Here is a 21,822-nt window from a genome sequence, read left to right on the forward strand (position 1 = left end):
ATGGCTAAGAATGGTAAAACTGGGTGGTATCAAAGGAACTCATGAATCAGCGCTTCCCATTGGTTGTAAACAGTTTATTGTTTAAATGCCAAGAGGATTAATGGATTGGCCTAGGTGTACTGATAGAATTCATTTCTCCTCTGATAAATGAAAGACTTCAATAAACTATAGGCAGGACTCAGTCAGTCAAATTGCTCTTACGCAAACCTTCGTTTCTTCTCTTTTCATCGTAAAGGGCTAGTGTCTTAACATCACTGCCATACATGTATTGCAGGGCAATATTTTGATGCATACCTTGCTCCATTTTACCCTACATTTTTATATATGACTGCCTTACTATTGATATAAATTCTGGGAAATTAGAAAATTTTAGCCTGGAAAGGGCTAAAGGGTGGATAAAGAGGGTGAAAAGTCCCCCCACCGGGATTTTTCCCATACTTAGGGTATGCGATTTGGGATCAAATAGGACAAACCTCATCACATTTCCGGCCTGCTAGAGGCCCACCAGGGCCGGCTAGATCGAAAATACAATTTTCACTCTTTTTTTTAACATCTCGGTCAAGAAGGCATATTTTTTAATGTGGTTTGCGGCATTTGAAACCTTATTTAATGGAGCAGATTTCCAATTGTTTTCAAGAACTTTGAGCGAGACCAGAAGATATGGCGTTGATTTGAAAATTTCTAACGCATGTTTTTATGAAATATGTTTGAGAGGGCCAAAAAGAAAAAACTTTTTCTGGAGGTGTTTTTTAATACCTTTCGGCGGGCATATTGAAAAAAAAATTTTTAGGTGGTGGAACATCGCGAAAAATGCGATTTAAAATATGCGATTTTGGCCATTTGGCTCTATGCTCTGGCCCTCCATAACTCTGTGCTCATACATGCTCAACGGGAAATTTTACTTCTAAATATATCATTATGTATCAATTTATGTTGGATTTAATGATTATTTCGTGTGCATTTACTATATATTTTCCCTGGTTTTCACTCTTTGTTTCTATCTTGCGCATTAAAAGCCAACTACTGTTATGTAAAGGGTCTTCGACGCTAACCTGGTGATGTGTCAAATGCCGTATACGTCTGATTATAGTCCCCCCTTTTTTTCCAAAAATGCCTGTGGTAAATGTAAAGGGGGGGACTATATTCGAACGCATTTTTTTTAACATTTCCCGAAATTGAAGCCTCAAGATTAGGGGCGGGGACTATATTAGGAGAAATACGGTAGTATAAAGTAATACATCATAATCACAAATTTGTACTCCACGAAATACTACGATATAGTATTACTCACAACAAGCAGAAATAAGCACATTTGAGTCACGGTGCCACCAGGTTTATAAATAGAAGCACAGATAGTAAGTAATAACTTTTCTTTCTTTTTTAACTTTTCTAATCTTACAGCAAAACACAGAAACCAAAGGTAAATGCGTACTGAATGAATACTAGCAAATAGTTTGAACTATCATTCATCAACTATCATCGAAAAAGAATAAGTGTCAAATTATACAATGTAATGTGTAAATCCTCTCGCCAGACTTCAAACTGTACGTTAATGCCGACGTCAGGATTTTATCCACCATATTTTTCTTAATTTAAAAAAATTTGCATTAGCTTCAATGAAAGCATATTAGCAAAGACAGCGAAATGACGAATACAAAAAACCTGTAAGTAAGAAAGAAAATGAGAGAAAAAGGTGAAAAAATTATGAAAGACAGTCCCGATCCCTCAACCTTCACTAGTGCAGCTCAAATCGATGGCCACTTGGTCGCCTCGGTAACATAAAATTACTCAAAAAATAAGTATTATAAAAAGTAAGGGGGAAAGCCGGTTCAAATATGCTGTAAATGCATACGAAATAATCATTACATCCTGCATAAAGAGAAGTGGATTGATAAATTTGCAGTATAAAATAATTAATCCCTTTGAGTACATTTATACGAGCGGAATGTTAGTGGAGCACAGCAGAAAACTACGAAAGTAGTATAGGATACTAAATTTCCTTTAGAATCATAAGTGGTGCCACAAACTTTGTCCTAAAACTTTTGAAAGTGACTGCACGTGTAACTCAGATGTAAATATAAGGTAACTAACGGATATTTTCATGTAAAAACCCCATCTCTGAGTTCCTCTATAGTTTTGATGACAACTCTTTACCATTTTTTATAGTACGGAACTTTTTTGAAGAATTATCAGAAGCACAGTTGATCAATGCGAGGCCTCTGCTTTAAAAATGCTGTTCCAACGAAATTTGAATGCTAATCCTAAAAGAAACTGAGAGAACCCCGAACCTCCTCACTTCAGAGAGCAGGAAAACGGCTATAACTATAGCACATTTTTTGATTTATTTCATAATTTACATCCGGAAACTAAAAACCATTAATAAGTAAAGGATTTTACGATGGTATGTCCACAAATTAAAGCATCCACTGTAATTTCTGTGATTACTGTCTCTATCAAAACTGTCATTATTTCATCTTAAGAAAGTTTCATTTCAATGAAATGATTCGTTTTGAGACAAAAAATTGTTCATCGAGGCCCGGTTGATAACGTCAGTACATTTCAAGAATCAGCCAGAACAAAATTAACGCTTTTTTCACCATGATGATAAACTTTTGGCCACTATTTCCATGAACCCAATGTGTTTACGGTTTCTTCAAGCGTTACTCCCGCGGCATTCTTGAGGTTCACACGTCACACAGCATCAGCCAATAGAAATACGTTTCACGTCGTGGGCGTGGCCAAAGCTCCTAGCGGACTTTTACAGCTACTTATCTCAGTTATAAATTGAATTTGAGCTCTGAAATTTGGCATGTGTGTTTTTCATTCATATCTTTTTGGTTTAAAATAACAAAATCCAATTTTTAATTTTGAGTGTTCCCTCCTTTTAGGAGTTAACTGTTAATGGAACTTATTTATCTTATAACTAATCTGAATTCTGCATTAATGATATTCTCATTGAAGTGGTACATATCGCAAGGTACTTCTCAAATGCATCTACCACTCAGTTTTATCGTTCTTTGCTGTCTTTGTTACCAGGATTGGAAAGCTAGAATTGTTGTCAGGCATCATTTTGCATGTATTTCTTGTAAGTATTTGTACAGAAATCACTTTACGCCCTTTGAATATGCAATTGGAAGCATGATATTAATTACTGATGTCAATTAAAGCTCAAGTTTTCAATGTGTAGCCATTTAGATGTTGTTTTTGGAAAAAATATAGCAGCAAACTAACGTGCAACCAACAAAATAAATTATGCACATTGGAACATAGTTGACGTATATAGATGGTTAACGTTCTGATGGAATGTATGCTGTTATCTTCCATTTATGGCAATCATCTGAGGTGCACATGGTTGTTAAACGGTATGGATTCTGACAAGTTTTATTTCTGGCATAAGGTATGATGACTCATACTTTATTATAATTATAAATAACTTAGAGTCACAAATTCACTGAAAAGAAGTTAATTTTCATGAGCCCTTGGATAACATATAGTAGTTCCATTTATTTGTGAATAAAGGTCCAAAATTGAGGAGGAATTAAGTTTACAGAGACTAAATATTTCTTAGATCAGGCAGTATTTGGAAAAAAATGAAGTTATACCTTCATTCATATTTACCAGTACATAATTACATATTTAAATTCATACGTTCATACATAATTAAATATTAACTATGGAACTAGAAAATCTTAGCCTGTCTTTTTGATTTCTGATTATATTTGAATTTTCAATTTTGATTACAGGGGGCAGAATGTTGAGGAAGCATTTTTGGAGACCGCAAAGAAGATATACCAAAGCATTCAGGATGGAAGGTAAGTAATCACATGATAAATACAGTACAACTTGTTTAGTACGTGTCTGAAGGGACCACAATAAATGAACGTGCGATCCAGGAAAATGTGCTAACCCGGAAAGTAGATAATAGCAATCGGAGTAATTACACTCTGTCGAAAAGTCGTCATAATTACAATTACTTTTGGAAGTTCTCATAGGATCGCCTTCCTGAACCTTTTCCACATTGAAAATCAAGAAAATGAGCACTGCATTGCAAAAACAGTACCATGTGAATGAAAATCACAATGTTACATAGATTTCCCTGAGACAATTATATAAAAACGGCATCATTCTCCTGTGATTTATCATGCATATGTTTTAAGAAGACAAGCAAAGCTTTGTAATTTCTTTCTCACTGCTGGCTCGGAGAATATGATGATACCTCTTAGTACATCATTTGGTTGTTTTAAAACATAATTATAATTATCATCATCAATATCATTATTTTATAAAATGGGCAAAACTTTATTTACCATGAAACATGGCATCCGCCTTATGCATTTGTTCTTGAAATGAAACCATATAGATTGATATGACGATAATTAACGCACATAAAGATTATTACAAGCACATTTTTATATTTTACAGTTTAAATTCACTTAAAAATTTGTCTTATTTAGTCCACTTACACCGAGATCAAGTATTTTTGCGTTAAGCTTCGTGTGGAGTTCCAAAGCATCGTCTGCTCCCACAACACCTGCTCCCAACTGCTAGTAATGACGCACGTTCCCCTCGCATTGAGAGATGCATTTGGATGCATCACGGTCGTAGAAAGAGAGGTGTGGGATGAAAGTAAGAAGGTATATGGCTGATAATAATATAAATAAATTTTGAATTCGAAGAATTAAACACCTTCAGAAGTTGCCTGGAAACAACTTGTGGGTTGCGTCATAGCAAGTAATTGAGTGTACTACCCAGGAAAGCGCCACTATTTAAAACGTTCTAACCAAATAGTTTTACCTGTATTTTTTTCGGATGATACAGGGACCGAGAGAAATCGCCGTGTTAAGGAGGAAAACGTGCTAAAGAGGAACGTATTATCCACGTACCAGTGTATAGATTTTTTGGTGGGAAACCTCTCCAAATGTAAAGTAAAAATTTCAGTGAAATTCTGAGTTGAAATAAGTTATGCATTTGATGTCCAGGACGCTCTTATAGTATGCCAAATCAGTAGGTACACTTTTCCTGGATTTGGTTGTGCTAATGAATTTCAAAAATCTAGGAGGAAGTCTGAAATATGTGATTGGATTATTACAATAAAACACTGAATGAAGGCTATTGCAATTTTCAGACTGAAAGTCTGTGAGACATATTTAGTATGAAAGGAATGCTTAATTTTAAATCAATCACTCCAAGTTTAACCCTTTTGCGCCGTACGTTGGGTGGAGCTGACGGGAATTTTCAAACCCATAGCATCTGACGTCGGGTAAAGCTGTCGCAGATTTTTCAATGCAAATGAGCGGACATCGGCTCTAGACAACGCGAGGGAAGGGAAGTGACTGCTGAGGTAGCAATTGTCTGATGTATTCAGGCCCGGCGTGAGACCCAGCTTAGCGAGTCCTTATGTCCACTCCCCATGCAACAAAGCCCGACCCTCCCACTCATTTATGATCATCCTCTCTGGTGGAATCTGTTGTGAAGTGGTTATGTTGTCAATAGATTTTTCAATGATATATTTTGTTGCATACTACAATTTTTTAATACTTTAACATGAATTCTTCATTTTGTTCTGTGAGTAAGCAATTTTTAAACGAAATTTTAGCATTAAAAATAATGGACTTCCGGACTTGCTTTGTACTGTTTACCAACTTTGTTGTTATTAGTGCTTGAAATCTGTTTAAAATTCCACAATGATTAAAGAAATGTTTTAATTCTTTTAAAGGAGTAAATTATAGAAAATCAAATACAATGTTTGGTTGAAAAAACACTAATAACGCATTAAGTAGATTCGTGCTATGATAGGGTTAGAGGGTCTAGTCCAGTAGCCGGCGTAAGGGACCCTTTGAGTTTGGTCCCAAATCTGAGGGACAAAAATACAGGGGTAACTCTAACCCAAAAAAGAGCTCCATACAGAGAGCTTTAAAATATTCTCATGCTACTCGTAGCACGGAAAACTTTTTCTAATTGTAGGCGTCGTCAAGAAAGGGTTAAGAAGGCATCAAACAACTTAGCTGTTATTTAATTTATTTATTTTTTCAGTTTTCAATGGCTTATTAAAATTTGTGAGAAAGGAAGATTCAAATTGAAATTTAGAGCATTTTAGAATTTTAGATAAGATAGCAATTTGCAAAAAATTTCAAACAATATGAATGAATGAGGAAGCATTTCAAAACATCAATTAAGCCATTGGGCTTTATTTTTGGTGATCTGATATTGAATTTACTCAGTTGCACACCAGTAGCACAGGACATATCAAGCTCTTCAACTTGAACTTTTGCATCAGTGAATTTCTTTTCAATAATCAGGTCTCAAATATAAAGGGGGGGGACTTCATTCCAGAAATATGGTTTATTTGTGAGAGAGTTCATAGTTGTATTGTGTGTGAAATGAACTCAACTGTTGTCTTTTATTTTTCTTCTTCGCGATATGCTAGTTGACTAAATTCTTTACAGGTGTCAATGCTGACCTGGTTGGAAGAATTGAGATCTATTCTTTTTTCTCTCCATACTCTATTTTTCTAATGCTCATTGGTGCATCCACGTTCAATTTTCAAGGTGTTTGTGTAAAAAATTTCATTTGTGTTGCCTTATGTTCATGAATTAATTTAAGGGCCCTAAATAAGTTCCGCTACTTTTTTTGTGGATAGATAAACCTAAATAGTTTTCAGCATGCCAAAGAGGAGTCAGTTGGATTTTCAGCCAACAAGGCTTGTTTCAGTGTAACTCCATGAATTTATTTGAAACTTCTGTTCCCATATTTGCCTTAAATGCGTGGATGCATGCATCCATGATTTCTTTATAACTGCACTTGTGCTTCGCCTTATTTCATGCAAGAGTTTGCAAGCAATTTTACAGATAAATGCAGGCTTGATGAAAAATCTCCAAAAGAACCATTGAAATTGCTAATAATTTGCATAGTACAGTGGAACTTGTTTAGTACGTTTCTGAAGGGACCACAAAAAATGAACGTACTAACCAGGAAAACGTGCTAACGAGGAAAGTAAATATTAGCAGTCGGGGTAATTGCAATCTGTGGAAAAGTAGTCATAATTACATCTACTATCAGTAGTTCTCGTAGGATCGCCTTCCTGAACTCTTTTCACCTTTAAAATGAGCGCTACATTGAAAAACAATACCATGTGAATAAAAATCACAATGTTTCGTAGATTTCCCGAAGACAATTACATAAAAACGGCGTCTATCTTCCGTGATTTATCCTATATATATTTATAGAAAGAGGACAAGTAAAGCTAAGTCATGTCTTCTTTCTCACAGCATACTCGGAGAGTATAACAAGAACCCTGAGTATGTCAACTGGTTGTTTTTAAACATCATAAAAATTGGACAAAATTATATTAACCTTTAACTACGGCGACAGCCGTGCACATTCGCTTCTGGAATGAAACCATATCGATCGATATTTAGATCAATAACACGCAAGATTATTAGATTACTACGTAATTACAAAAAGATTTTTAAAATACAGTTGAAATTTACTTTAAAAAAAGTCTAATGTCGTCTGCTTTCGTGCCGAAATCAAGTATTTTTAAGCTAAGCTTCGCGTGGAGAACCAGAGCATCGTCTGCTCCCGCAGCAGTAGTCAAGTAAATATGCACGTACTCCAGAGCTTAAACCGCCTAGACGTCGAGTTTATGCAGTACTGCTTTAGATTAAGTGGGATTTGGATAGGACTCATTTCTTCATCATGATAACTCGTGCAATAGCAACAATTGCCCACTCGTGAAATTTGTGCGCAGTGGGCACTGCAGAGGCAATAGAAGGTGAGGAGCTCGGGGTGGGGAAAATCGGGGCTTCTCATTGGCTACAGTTTAGTTAGTCAGACATTCCTGTAAATGGCCGCATTTTATTATTCATCACGTCACTAGAATTGAGAAATGCGTTTGGATAAATCACAGTCGAAGAAAGAGATGTGGAATGAATGCAAGAATGTCAATGGCTAATAATTATAAATTAAATCATGAATTCGGAGGTTTACGACCCTTAAGAAGATGATAGAGAAGGAATTGCGGGTTGCATCACGGCAAGCAATTGAGCGTACTAACCAGGAAAGCGCAATTTTTTCAAACGTACTAACCAAATACTTTTACCTGTATTTTGTTCGGATGGTACCGGGACCGAGAGAAATCGCTGTACTAAGGAGGAAAACGTACTAACGAGGAACGTACTAACCAAGTTCCACTGTATTTGATTTGAGTATAGAGTATATTCTCTCATCTACTGAGCAGCCTTTATTTTAGAAATCAGTTGGAAAATATCATAAAGCTAAAATTATTTTTTATTACGATGACAAGATTTCCTTAAGGCAATGTCAGCATTTAGATAGAATTTTTCTAACCGCTCTTTCAGCAACTTTGGCACTTGAAGGGTTAAGCCATATAAGGTCAAAAATATCCATTGACTGTAACTAGACCTATGAAACTCAACATTGTTAATATTCAGGAAAATAATTATTTTGACCTGTTTCGATAGAGATTTTTATGTAAGATACATCAAACCTCTTCATATCAAACTTCTTGGGATAAGGAAAATATTTTGTTGAATGTAGTTGTTTGTTGTGTACAGGTTGACAAGTTTTTATGCCATAATAACTCAACATTGGATTAATAATAAATATTTTGCAACGCACTTAGCAGATGTTTTAGGAATTTTATCTTAATCTCGTAGGACATTTTATAAATTTTAATTTGAGACCATTGAAGCCCTCTTTGTCCCTGATATCTAGGGGCACCGAATTTTCGCGAACCGCGAAACGCGAATTATAACGCAAAATTTCCAAGGCTGTGCGAAATTCACTTGGTTCCACGAAATTTCGCGTTTAAGCACTTTTTCTGCGAAATTGGCGCGATATTTTGTACCATTGCCGATAAAAAAATACCCCGTCACTTCAAGGTATATTTATAAACCGGTATCAAGAACTGATCGCATAAAGTAGGTGCTTTGCAACCGGCTCGGAACGTAGCGAGGATTTGAATTTGGCGCCCAAATCCGAAATGGTCTGCAGCATATTCATGGCCAAAAAGTGAAAAAAAGTCTTAAAAACGCATATATTACTTTCCGATTTTATGGCGTCCATGTTTTTTTTTCTTTTGCGAGTTGCTTGCTAACTCGCGCATTTAAAGGTTCGTCAGTTTGTCGCTCTCGCCAACATTGTAACATTCTGTAGCCGCGGCCACGTAGGCCGCTTTTAAACAATCTGACTTATCGCCTGCCGCCGTCCTCAGCACGGTGACGTTCTCTCAATTGACTACAGTAGACTCTCGTTATTACGAAGTTCACGGGGCCGAAAAATCGGAGGTTCGTAATAACGAAGTTCGTAAGAACGTTTCTTTTAAGAATCGTCGAAAGAAATAGTGTATTATAAACGCTATTAAATTACGCGGAAATATATATAAACAAGAAAATTCGTTTCAGTTTTTCAACAGAAGACTACGCCATGACGCAATCGAAGGTTGATATCTTCCCGAACACATGAACTCCGATGTTCAAACTAGATGCGCCCCAAGACCTTGTTCCAAGGTTGATAAAATTACAGTCCGGCCACCGAGAGTTGTCCAGTAACAGACAATGGGCTGGGTAGGGGGTATGAGCCAGGTAAGAAAGCGAAACGCTTGCAAAGTGTTCCATGAAGAAAATAACCGGAAGGGACGACGAGCGTGAAGGACCTAGAGGGATAATTACTTGTTCTTGTGATTCGAAGAATGGGCTTATTTTGGTTGGTCAGGCTTATTTCGGTGCTCGAATATGCATTTGACAAAGTTGTATGACTAGACGAGGGTGTGAGGTGCGTTTGGGGGACAGCGATTGGCTTTAAACCGTGCTGACGCAGGATTATCCACCCCTCCTATTGTGCCGTAATCGGACACCCCTCGCCAGCCGGACTGCATGTAAGTTATCGAGGAGTACGGTTATCCTGCGGGATGCAACACTGCATTACACGTATGCGCTAACTCACGATTGTGGCGACCTGATCCATCGGGGCCTGCGATGCATCCGGAGCCGAGAAAATGTCTCCCCGCGGTAACGAAGAACGGGCGAAACGCTGAACAGTTCCTAAATTCACACCAGATTCAATGATACCTTATTCAGATGGTGATTACAGTGAGAGTTTCACAGCGCCAAACCGCGTAGTATCGGCCAAATCGAAAGGCGCCAAATTTGAAATTTGAAAGTTTTGAATGCTCGTATCTCTGAAAATTCGTACATCGAATGTGCATAGGAAGAGGATTGACTGTACATCCAATTTACTAACGGTTATGAGTGGGTCACCACGACTTCACAGGAATGAGGGCTGTTATATGATGTAGCGCGTAAACTGAATAAAGAAACATAATTGACGCTCTTAAGCATAGTACACGAGAATAACGTGGCGCGATTATTAAAACTTAAGTGTTGTGAATATCCACCTAAATGCCGTGACTTGTGCGTGTAACTTCGTAATAAAGTTCATATTGTAACCGCCGGGACCGGAACTTGGGTTCGTAATTTCGTAAAAACGAAAATTTCGTAATAACGTTTCTTTTACTATAGCTTGGATAGGCCTTTTCGACGGGACCAACGATTTGCTTCGTAATAACGAGAACTTCGTAACAACGTTGTTCGTATTAACGAGAGTCTACTGTATAGGCCTCTATGAATGTCTCCAAACGAGTCGAATCGTGCCGTCGACGGCACGGCGCCCATTTCAATCCGGCCCGGTGATGCGCCGTCTACGAGGTGAAATATACACTATGCTACATTGAGGCCGCTTTCAGACGAAACGACCTTTCGCCGGCCGCCGTTCACGTGAAATTCAGGCGGCTTTCTGATGAGACGACTCTCTGCAACGCCGTGTGCCATGCCATGGACGGCGCCCGCGGAAAATCGTTTCGTCTGAGAGTGGTCTTAAGATTGATTCATGTATATATACAGTAATTCTTCAACATACGAGCAAAATGCATTTCGAGAGCCAACTCGTAATTTGATAAACCTATGCAAGGCGTCGAAAAGGGTGGTTATCCTGCATAATGCAACACCGCATTACAATTTTGCGTTAATTCATGGCCGCCCAGTTTATCCAGTGTCGCTGTACCGGCGTGTTGAGCAGTTTATTGTTTAGGTTATAAGAACTGTGACAGTGAAGCATGCAAATAAGTTGTCAATTAAAGTAACAATTTAAGCTAGCCACATCACAGAATGTATTTTGATCTGACTTACAAGTTACAACAAAAAACCTGGTGAAAGAACCAGTGGCTGCCTGATGTAATGAGACACATTGGTCGATCATGCATTCTTAACAACGTGTTATTTTACTTGGCAAATAAAATTATGGAGGCATTTTTTTACAGAGCTTTCCTGCTGATTAACAACTTTCGTGAAATTATTTTCATTCACTTCTTGAGGTTGTTCATTTAAATTTGCCATTAATTCAGATAATTAGAACTAAGTATCGAGAATCAGTGGGGGAGAACCAGGCCTGTATCTATCGAGAATTGAATTCCTTTACCCTAGTCAGCAATGCACAGTTTGGAAAAGAAAATGAATCTTCTCTTAATAGCCTCAACATAATCTGTGCAACTTTTCATGTGTGAGGTCCTGAAGCAAATAGGTGTAAAGACGAATATGAAGTTGTCATTCCTTGTATACAGTGACCCAGGGAGGAACATTATTACAGCCATGGGAAGATTATTCAACACAAGGTGTATATCGACAGCTGATGTGATGGACTTAAGCACACTCGTTGCTAATGTCCCCATATTATCATTAACAGAAACTCAAGAACTTCTTGGCTATTCTACTTTGAAGGATTCTGTTAGATCAGTTCAGGAAGAAGGAAAAGAATTTTCAGTACTTCCACTAATTCTTGCCCTTTAAAATGATTTTCCCCATTTTGTAGAAAATTGTGTGAAAACCCTGTGGATACCTGTGGCAAATGTAGATGCAGAAAGTGGTTTTTCCATGTATGGAAATATAAATAAAAGAACAACTGAACTTCCAAAAAATTCAGAATTAAAGTCAAGTTATATCAATGGATCTCAATTCCAGTAAAAGAAGGATTCAGCCAATTTTAAATTCCAGAGTGTGCATAATTTCAGATGGCATATTCCAAAAAACTTTTATAGATAGAAGCAACCCATTAGTAGATAAATACACATTTGCAAGTGTTGATATAATTTTTTTGTGTTAGACCTTAAAGACATTTGTTATCAATGTAATAAGTGAAAACCATAGGCGGATCCAGAGGGGGGGGGGGGGGGGGCACGTGCTCCCCCCCAGACCCTCAAAAATGTGCGAGATTGTAATATGGTCATTATCATCACCATTATCATTGCGTTCGTTTTGTATTACGAGATATACTTGTGCCCCCACCGAACAAAATCCTGGATACGGCCTTGCTTGTGCCCCCCCCCCCCCAGAAAGAAATCCTGGATCCGCCCCTGGTGAAAACGATACTTTTTTACATCATGCAGGCCAATGAGACATTGAAATTTAGACCAATCAAAAATAAGTCTGTACAACTCTGGCATTTCTCTAGTGCTATGAGGTTGAAATATGTATATTCATAGCAAAGAATATTTATGTTATGTGTATCTAACAAATGCTTAACTTATTCCTTTAGCATTTGATTTGACCCTTCTTTATCAAGGTTTTTACCATTAAAAATACATTTAATATGGTAATGAGCATTTCTATTGTTGAAATTATTGTTCTTGGGATAAAAAAGAATATTTATGACGAGTGAATTTTTATAACGAAACCGTACTTTTTGTGACGAAATGGTATTTTTTTGTGACGAAATTGAAATTTTATGACGAAATTTTAAACCGAAATTGACAGATTTTTATGACGAAATTCACAGTTTTTATTCACCGATAATCTTTGCCTCTACTGATATCATGTCATGTATTGTTTCTATGTAATAAGGTTTTTGCCAGCCAGCTTTGGCTTGATCGATAAATTGTAAAATCACGCTTTCAAAAATTATCCTACATTGAATATGTTACTTAGAATTCGTGCATTTTTTTGGGTCATCAAAACATTCCAAATCACAGCAATTGAACATTTTAATGATATAGTTTTATCTGTGGTTTATTCTTTTCCTTTCTTTATTTGATATTTTTCAAAGCATATAAAGGCACTATTGAATTATAATAAAGACTTGAAGTTTATAGTTACTGTAATATCAACACGTGCATGAAAATACGTAATTCGTGTATGGATGAAAATACATAATTCTAATCTACAAGTTGTTTGAGGTAAAGCCTATACCTCAATAGCAATTATTATTTACAGTAAAATTTATATATAATGTTGGTCTCCGGAGAAGATTTCATGCCTGAACTATAGGCAACCTGCATTGCTACGGGAAACTTCTAAACAAACCTTAAAATTTAAATTATGCCTCAAATTTATTCGTTTGATACAATTTGAAAGTGGTTTGAAAAATGGTTTAAGCTATTTTACTTAGTCAGGAATAACTTTTTTTGTGCGTAACAGTTGATATCCCTTATCTGGTGGTAGTGAGAGCTTGGTAATTGCTGGCTCTATACCCTTTTTCCTAAATGTTGGCGTCTGGGCGGTAGAGAGCTGGTACTCAGTCAGAAGCGTTGGCCCTTCCATCTCTCCGCTCTCCCCATGCCCTTCCTTTTCCTCTCCCTTCCCTCCATCCGGTCGACCAGCGTTGCCAGTCCATGGAAAAAACTACGTGAGGCAGAGGTGATCTCCACAGATTTAAGTTTGGTAACACTGTGAGCTTGAGAGGGATGTTAACTGCAGGAAAGTCGGAGAGAGGCTGCTCCCTCCTATGCACTTCCACCTGCCACTCTTCTGTGATTGGCTATAAGAGTGGGTGAGCCTCGAGCGCTTTCGAGGACACCCGCCATCAGTTTGGAAAAGGGGTACATTCAATTCTATGCGTATACAATTCCAATTGTCAATTTGAGTTCAAAAGAATGGTGGCTGTTTTCTTAGGCAGTAAGCTGCATTGTAAAACATTATTGGCGAGAATTGTGTCACCATTACCTTACTTTCATATCAAGTTAAGTACTCCTAGTATTTGCATGAAGTAGCACCATTGTGATGCATGGGGATTGGATTTATGGTGGAGTACAATGTAAAAACTGAATAGGATAATTTTCAGAGACAGTTGCAAAACACATAGTTGCTGACCACTTTGATCGCTTGACATTGCACTATGGGTACCTATCAGTTGGCACATCAGGAAGTATTTTGCCCAAAAGTTCACCTATAATCACCATGATTTTAGGGGACAAAGGGAGACGTATGGTGAATCTGAAACTGTGGTTTAGTGGGATGCATTATTTGTTGTTTTTATTGTATTCATAGTTATAAGCAAAATGAGGGACTAATTGAATGAAAACTATTTATGAATGGCAAATGTGAAACTATCATTTGTGAAAGTTATGTGTAGAAAAAAGTTGTGTGAGTTACGTTAAGAAAAACTTGTACGGAGACGAATTTAGCTCCATGACATAAGACTTAATGGAATCTGATGACTGGAACAGTGCTTTTATGGTTTTTCTTTCAAGCTCAAAGGGGCATAAATGGGGATTGAGTGTAGTGTGTGTTAGGAAAATAGGAGCCATTTAGTTTTTGATTGCACAAAGATGTTTCATTGCACTGAGGTTTGTTATGTTGAGGTTTGACTGTACTTTTGATTTTAAAGAATTCTTGTATTTTTTTCCAGGTTGGATTTGAATGCTGCCGAGTCTGGCGTCCAGCATAAGCCTTCGCAGCCAGGAAGGAACACACTTGTCAATGACCAGCAGACCAGTCGGGATAGTTGCGCTTGCTAGGTGTGAAAAAACTAGCTGAATTAATTATAATAATTGATATACTTTGAAAACTATAAACTTTCGGCCTTTGTTGAGAGAGGTGTATCTACTATCTGTTAATATGATATATTTCAGAAGTCTACCCCTTTTCTCTCCTAGTTTTTTTTATAGAAAAAACTTGTGCAGAAAAACTGCATTCCCTTTGAAACATTTTTTAGCTGATAATTAATTGATTGTTGGCTTGAGAGGTTAAGTGTGTGAAAGTCCGGGTCTAAATAATAAGTCTTGTGCAATAATTTCATTTTAATTCTGCACTACAATACATATTTTGTTAAAATGATCTTATTTCTTGAGTGATGTAGTTGATACTCTCACTACTCTGCAAGGAATTGCAATTGACCAAACTTACCCTCTAAGATTCATGTTAAAAGTCTATCTCTCGAGTATTCGTCTTCTTCTTTCCTGCCTCTTATGCATAACGAATATATCTGCAGTTGTAAATTATTTTCACCACATCTGTTATTGTTCCCTTAAAATATTTATGTTGAGCCACCATGTATTTGATGGTGCTGATATATATATTTATTTTGCCTGCTTTTGATTGGATTCGGGAGTAATTTTTGATGGATAACTATTTGTGAGGGTAGCTGAAAGCCCTCTTTTGAGGCAAGGGCTGGAATAGCCATTGAAATATGACTTTGTAAGAGCTTTTCACTTGCTCAACAATTAAAAGGGGCAAATTTTCTCATAGCTGTGGTGGCAAACTGTAAAAAATGTATCCTGTAAAAATGTCTTGTTATTTATTCATTTTTTTCCAACGTAAAAATTTTTATTATCTTGGCTGTGTAGTTGTGCCTGTTGAAATGTGCAGTTATCATGCTTGAACCAAATTCTTGAATGCAGTGGTACTTTGGTTTCATATGAGTTGTATTTAAGTGATGATTTTATCAAGAAAACTAACTTTTTGTTTGAAGTTGATGATTTTCTTGTCCATTTAAAATACCTTTGTTCATTAGATTAAAATTTAAACGTGGATGACCTGACAGCTTAATGCATTTGCCAAAGTGAGTGGAACAAAAGACAGCCCTAATATGAGTGTATTTGATGATTTGTATGAAGATCATGTTTTCTATCCATTCATCCTAAACATTTAATTATAAGATTTAATATTTGTAACTTAGTTTTTCTATTTGCAATTGCCTGTCATGAATTGCTACATCTCTGCCGCTGACTGCTTGAAATACCTTAGTCTCATTCTTCTATAGGCCTTCTCTACTCCTCAGACAGCTGCCTATTTTAATTTTATTTATTTAGATCAGCTGGTGACAATAAATGTTACTTTTTCCAATTTATCTTAATGTAAAATAGGGATTTGTACTTTCACGTGCATTATCTTGTAACAAATGAAGGCTTCTCCTGATGATTTATTAATCAATTTGCTGTAATTATGAGGAATCATCACATCCAAATTTTCGTGTGTAAACTGACCAAAATATCTATTGTATAAGTCATAGATATCATTTGATTGACTGTTACATTCCACTTCATGATGCAAATATTATACAATTTTACCAACATAAGTTTTGCAGTCTTATATGTAGGGAATTGAATTGAAGACTTAAATATTTAAGCTTTTTAAAAAATTTCCATTGCACAATAATGCAGCTGAATGCATTAGTAATGTTTGGGAATTGCATTGACGTGTTATAAAAGTGTTGTGCTTACTGCAATTTCAATAGGTGCTTTATTGATCATTACTTGCTGACTTATTCCTTGAAACTTGTTTCATTTTATATCTTATGTATGGTTGAGTAAGTAATTATATATGTTTTGTTTTTGTAGCTAATGAAATAAAAGAGAGAAAAATTACTATTGTTTTCTTCCATTTCAAATCAAAATCAATCGTTGAACATATTTTGGAATAGGCGTAGAAATTATTGTATTTGATTTTACCCGGACTTTTTTATATTGCCAAAGTGTGATGACTGCCTTTAAATTTATTCATTTGCATATAGATTTTGTTGATGACAATAAGAATTTGATCCTTTCATCATTATACATTTGTTGAGATGATTACTCTTAGTAAATGATAGTTAATTCTTCTTTTGAACTTAATTTTGATAGCTGTTTTCGTTTTCACATTGACATCTTCTTGAAGGCATTTAAGGCTTATAATTTTTATGAGATGAATTTCATTTTTCTTGGACATAATGGTCAATAAACAGCTATTAGGGTCACAGTGTGAATTGGATCTATAATCATGCATTATTTTAAGTGTGGGTTGTGATGAAAAAAAGAATATGGTGAAGCTTATGGAAGTCAAAAGTATACTGTTATCTTAAGAGTCAAATTTCTTTTGGAAACCTTGGTTAGTCATCAAACTGAATTAGAAAGAAGTGAGGTTTTCTATTTGAGGTGCTATTCTGCCGAATGCATGTTGGAAAATGAGGCTCAAATAGGAAGAAATGCAAATAGCTGTCATTTTTGGGTTATTAGTACTTTCTTGAATATGGGCTCTTACTTCTTTTGAATATGCCTCCATTCTTACCCACTTTATCAGAAAGAATCAATTGGAGATCACTCAATAAGATAAGTAATCAAGGTGTTGAGGTAGCCAAGATAGTAATTCAATCTTATCTGGGAAGCACAGTGGTAGCTTTTGGTCACATATGAGTATTTTCTTAAAGAAATGTTTTTTATATGTTTGCTTAGAAATTGCAACATAGTTAGTTGTTGTCACTCAGGAAATTCATGACCTTGTGGAATACTAGCCTATGAGGATATAAATGCGCTTATTTGGAACTTCTGAGCATAATTGTTTGCTCATAATTCATCCAGCAGTTTGCAAGACATGATCATATTTGTGGTACAGTTAATTAAAAAATGCATAAATATTTTTGAGGAAAAGAAATTGTGTATTGCATATTTTTTTAGTTTAATGATGACCCTTCTGTTTTTCCTTTCAGGTTTCTGAGCCAGGCTGTGGCCTTAAATGGATGAATTAATGAAACTCATTAATTGCAATGGAAACTATCATATCAACACAGCTATTATTGTCCTTTTCAATGCTCCCTCTTCCTCCTAATGTTGCTGCTACGGCAGGATGGGAAGAAAGCACCAAAAAAAAACTCCCTATTGGACTTTAATTCTCACAGAAGGAGGGTTAATCGGATGTGTTGTTAAGAATTCAACCATTGTTTTCCCTCCATATGTCTTGCTGGAAAAAAATGACTCAACTCTACATTCAATGAGGTCAAGTGGTGTCTTTGGAAGTGAATTGTGTAAAGCCAACTAAGTTTGTAAAAATAGCAGTACCTACCTACCATTTCAGGATTTTTTCTGTCTCTAGAGAACTCTTTAAAAAAAAAGAGTAGGTAATTGCAAATGAAGTTTGTGAGATTACACTTTTTTTAAAGAGGGTGTACATCGGTAGCTAAGTCTTTAAATACTTGCATCTTTTACTCAAGTGTCAGAGAGACACTGCTATGTTTAGGAATGATGTTGATAATGAGGGAAGAAAACCACAGTTCTGAACTGTTCTTAAAGGCCTATAAGTTTAGTGATGGGTCAGATTTGTAAGGTTGGTGACCTTCGAAAATGATCATTCTGCTGCTTTGTTCGAAACAGAATGAAAAATCAGCTCTGAACTAAAACTTGTCTCATTCAACCTTGTATTGAACCATGCAAGCAGGAAATTAGGATTTACCGAGTACAATAATTTATGTTCTTATGGTAAATAAGGATTCTTTAGAAATGGATAAGCTATTAATGTATTGGCGGATGATAGTATTTGATTTGGTTTTCACTTCACTTAGAGCTTCAACACTTAAAATGCTGTTTTTTGTCAATGCCTCCCATAGAACACAATTGGTCCATGTGAGTTCAACGTTTTAATGTGTAGCTGTATGAACTTTTGAATATATTAACTGTAGCTTTTGGGGTAATGACTCTGTGACCTATAGTAAATCATAATTAAATTTTGGATCATGAAAGGTTAATATTAAATTAACCAAGAAAGTAACTCCTTGAGGATAAGAACCTATTTATGTCTTGTGTTGTTTCGTTACCTCCAGTAGTTTATAGAATATTCAACGCTTGTTAAGTAATGATCATGTACAGTTTTGTAATAAGTATCATTATTGTTGTATCCAACAAACATAAGCATGGATTAAATATAATCAGGTGCTTGATACCAAAGTTAAGCTCACCCATGTGAGAAAATTCAAACATCGGGCTATTAAAAAGGTATATGTTAAGTGTGTATATATATATTCAGTATTTTTTAATTTTGAATGTAGCATTAAAAAAAAGCAACGATGGAAGTGTCCAGTGATGTAAACATTTTGGGTGACTACTTCGGATCCGTTCTCTTTATCACACCCATCAGCTGCTGTTTGCTGCGTTTATGATTTGGAACAGTCCATTACTGGTAACTGCATTGCATTGCATCAAGAAATTTCAGTGATACATTCCGGTGAGATAGAAGCTAGCAGAATGGATTTAAGAATTGAAAATTTTCAACCGTTGCTAATTTGATCTAGTTTTTATCTCATTTCATTGTTGCAAGCAGATATGACAACATTGTTAATTTTATTGATTTGGGTCTTGTTAAAAATATTGTGTTGATGCTTAAAGATTTATCACAAATTAAATTAAACTGATGAAATAATCTGACACTTAGTTTAAAATTTTGCCTGTTTTATTCCTCATTTTGACTTCATTGTCGAGGTATTTGAGAATGATTCGTGATAATTCATCATTGCTTGTGCTTTGTGTGAATCAGTCTCACATTGTCTACATGGGTGAAGTCAATTCCCAGCTATCCTTGCAAAGTCACACCTTGGCCTGTTGAACCTTTACATTTCATAAATGACTTAGTGTAAAAATGATGGCCAAGGACAGGTCTTACGCATTTATTACACAAGGAGAAACCTCTGTACTTAGTAACTCATTTATTCATTATCTTTGCTTTTTTTGCTTCCTAACAGGGCTTAAGGGACCCTGTTAGAGATGCTAAGTTATGAATAAAATCAGAGTTACTTGTTAAGAATCAGTGTCACACATTCTACCTTGTTTTTGCAAGTTTTTTATTCCCTTAAGCTTGCTAAAGAGTGCTGCTCTTTAGATTTAGTATGCATTCAAGACTCATCATATCTTTCTTCTTAATTACACTATTTTTGCTCCTGGATATTTGGACCCATTTGAGCGATACAATTTTCATGACAACTTCTGCGTGTATCTGCTTCTTGATATCCATAATATGGTCCCTGTGAAGAAGCACAAGTTACCTCCCAGGTAGCCTTAGTGAGGTCTACACCCAAGCAAAGGATTCCAACTGGGTTGTGTGTGTGTATGGCTTTTCCAGTTGAGAGAGTTAGGTCACTCCAGGAGAAATTGTCCCCTTTCCGGCACACCAAAAATTGTTTTTGTGTTTCTTGGATGAATTGTTGAGAAATTTTTAATGGTCATTTGAGCCCCTCATTTTATTTTAATTTGTTACATTTAAAAGGACATAGACCTCAAACCTTGCCTTGGTTTAAAGTGAGCAATTCAGTATTCATGTTTGATAAAAATTAATTCAAAGATGTCTGCAATCGACTTTATCCTCAGGACAATGGCAGACTGTACCTTTGAGCCAATCAACCTTTTTAAGTGGTACTGAACGAGAGAATCCTTCCCACAGTCAATCTACTGGAAAAAACATTGGATACTTCACATCACGACAGCCATTGCTGATATTCATTGTTTTCTTTTTCTTTTGAGAAAATGTGGTTCCTGTAGCTGATGCTGGTTCTTTCATGCATGGGAAACCCCTACTGCTGTTGCTGATACTTGGTGCGAAAAGGTTAATTTACTGTAGTTGATTGTATCTAGTCTTTTTGAACTGACTCATAGTAATGGTAATCCTATCCTCTTCATTATGCCTTTACTGCTGTGTCCATTTTCCTCTAATGCGCTTCTCAACCATGTTGGGCTGTACATCAGAGGACACTGCTGTTGAGTTGAACTGTTCCACCAGCTGTAGTTGGTGACCTCTTTCCAATTTCTCCATATTTCCGGTGCAACCGCGTCGGTTTGTTGGTGATGACAACAGTTTCAAGTGAAAAAACGGAAGACGAAAGAGCTTGGGCCGTCATTCCCTACATCGCAGGGACCACCGAAAGGATTGCCAGGGCCCTGAAAAAGCACGGCATCACCACCAGGTTTAACTGTACGACAAAAATTGGTGACTTGCTGCCCACAGCCAAAGACAGACTACAGCACGACCTTCATGAAGGTGTTTACAAGGTCCCTTGCTCATGTGGAAAAGCATACATCGGTGAGACTTGCCGTTCACTCAAGATACGGATGCAAGAGCACCGAAGGGCAATGAAAAACAGGCAATTCCAGCTGTCTGCCATATCGGAGCACGCCTGGACCCCGGGACATGACATTAAGTTTGACGACGCCAAGATAATAGTGAAAGAGGGCAGATATTTTCCCAGACTCATCCGCGAATCCATTGAGATAGCCCGGACGGATAATTTTAACAGAGACGACGGCTACCATCTGGATGCCCATTGGAGGAGGCTCATTAGGCGGACCAATAGGAGAGCGGCAGCCACAACTGGCGGGACTGACCCCCTATATAAGGAGGACGAAAATCGTGGACCGGCATCATCTTCGACCTGAAGATGCTGGCAGCAGTGCCAGCGAAACTGTTGTCATCACCAACAAACCGACGCGGTTGCACCGGAAATATGGAGAAATTGGAACCTGAACACCGCGGAAATCTACGTAGTCACATTGGTGACCTCTTACTGATGTCTAGGGCCTTAGGTACACTTCATAGTTGGCAATGCTACAGAGACAGATAATCCGACCATGATAATATTTGATAATAATGATGGAACAGTGGACCCTTCATAGCTCAACCATGGTTCTCTAGTCTGTGAGTTGCAGGTAGAATAAATGTTGAGTAGGCTAGAAGTGCTAGTTATAGTGGGTTAGGAGAGAAAGATTTTATATGAGATATGATATTTTATATGACAAGGACA

General features: G+C 36.7%; 1 protein-coding gene across 4 annotated transcripts in view; it reads left to right on the forward strand.

Moving 5' to 3' along the window:
• The window catches only part of LOC124169828 (ras-related protein Rab-14), a 28,873-nt gene extending 9,414 nt beyond the window's left edge, over nucleotides 1-19,459 (forward strand). For 3 of the 4 annotated variants that reach the window (XM_046548616.1, XM_046548615.1, XM_046548614.1), the window contains 3 exons: nucleotides 3,744-3,812; nucleotides 14,698-14,806; nucleotides 17,752-19,459. In XM_046548616.1, coding sequence (XP_046404572.1) covers nucleotides 3,744-3,812; nucleotides 14,698-14,806 — 178 coding nt within the window. In that variant the 3' untranslated portion in view covers nucleotides 17,752-19,459. Of the gene's footprint in view, nucleotides 1-3,743; nucleotides 3,813-14,697; nucleotides 17,652-17,751 lie in introns of all 4 variants that reach the window. The other variant, XR_006867243.1, reaches the window with a different exon arrangement.
• The last annotated feature ends 2,363 nt before the right edge of the window (nucleotides 19,460-21,822 follow it).

This window comes from Ischnura elegans, chromosome 12 (genome assembly GCF_921293095.1).
Source record: "Ischnura elegans chromosome 12, ioIscEleg1.1, whole genome shotgun sequence".
Taxonomy (NCBI): Eukaryota; Metazoa; Arthropoda; class Insecta; order Odonata; family Coenagrionidae; genus Ischnura; species Ischnura elegans.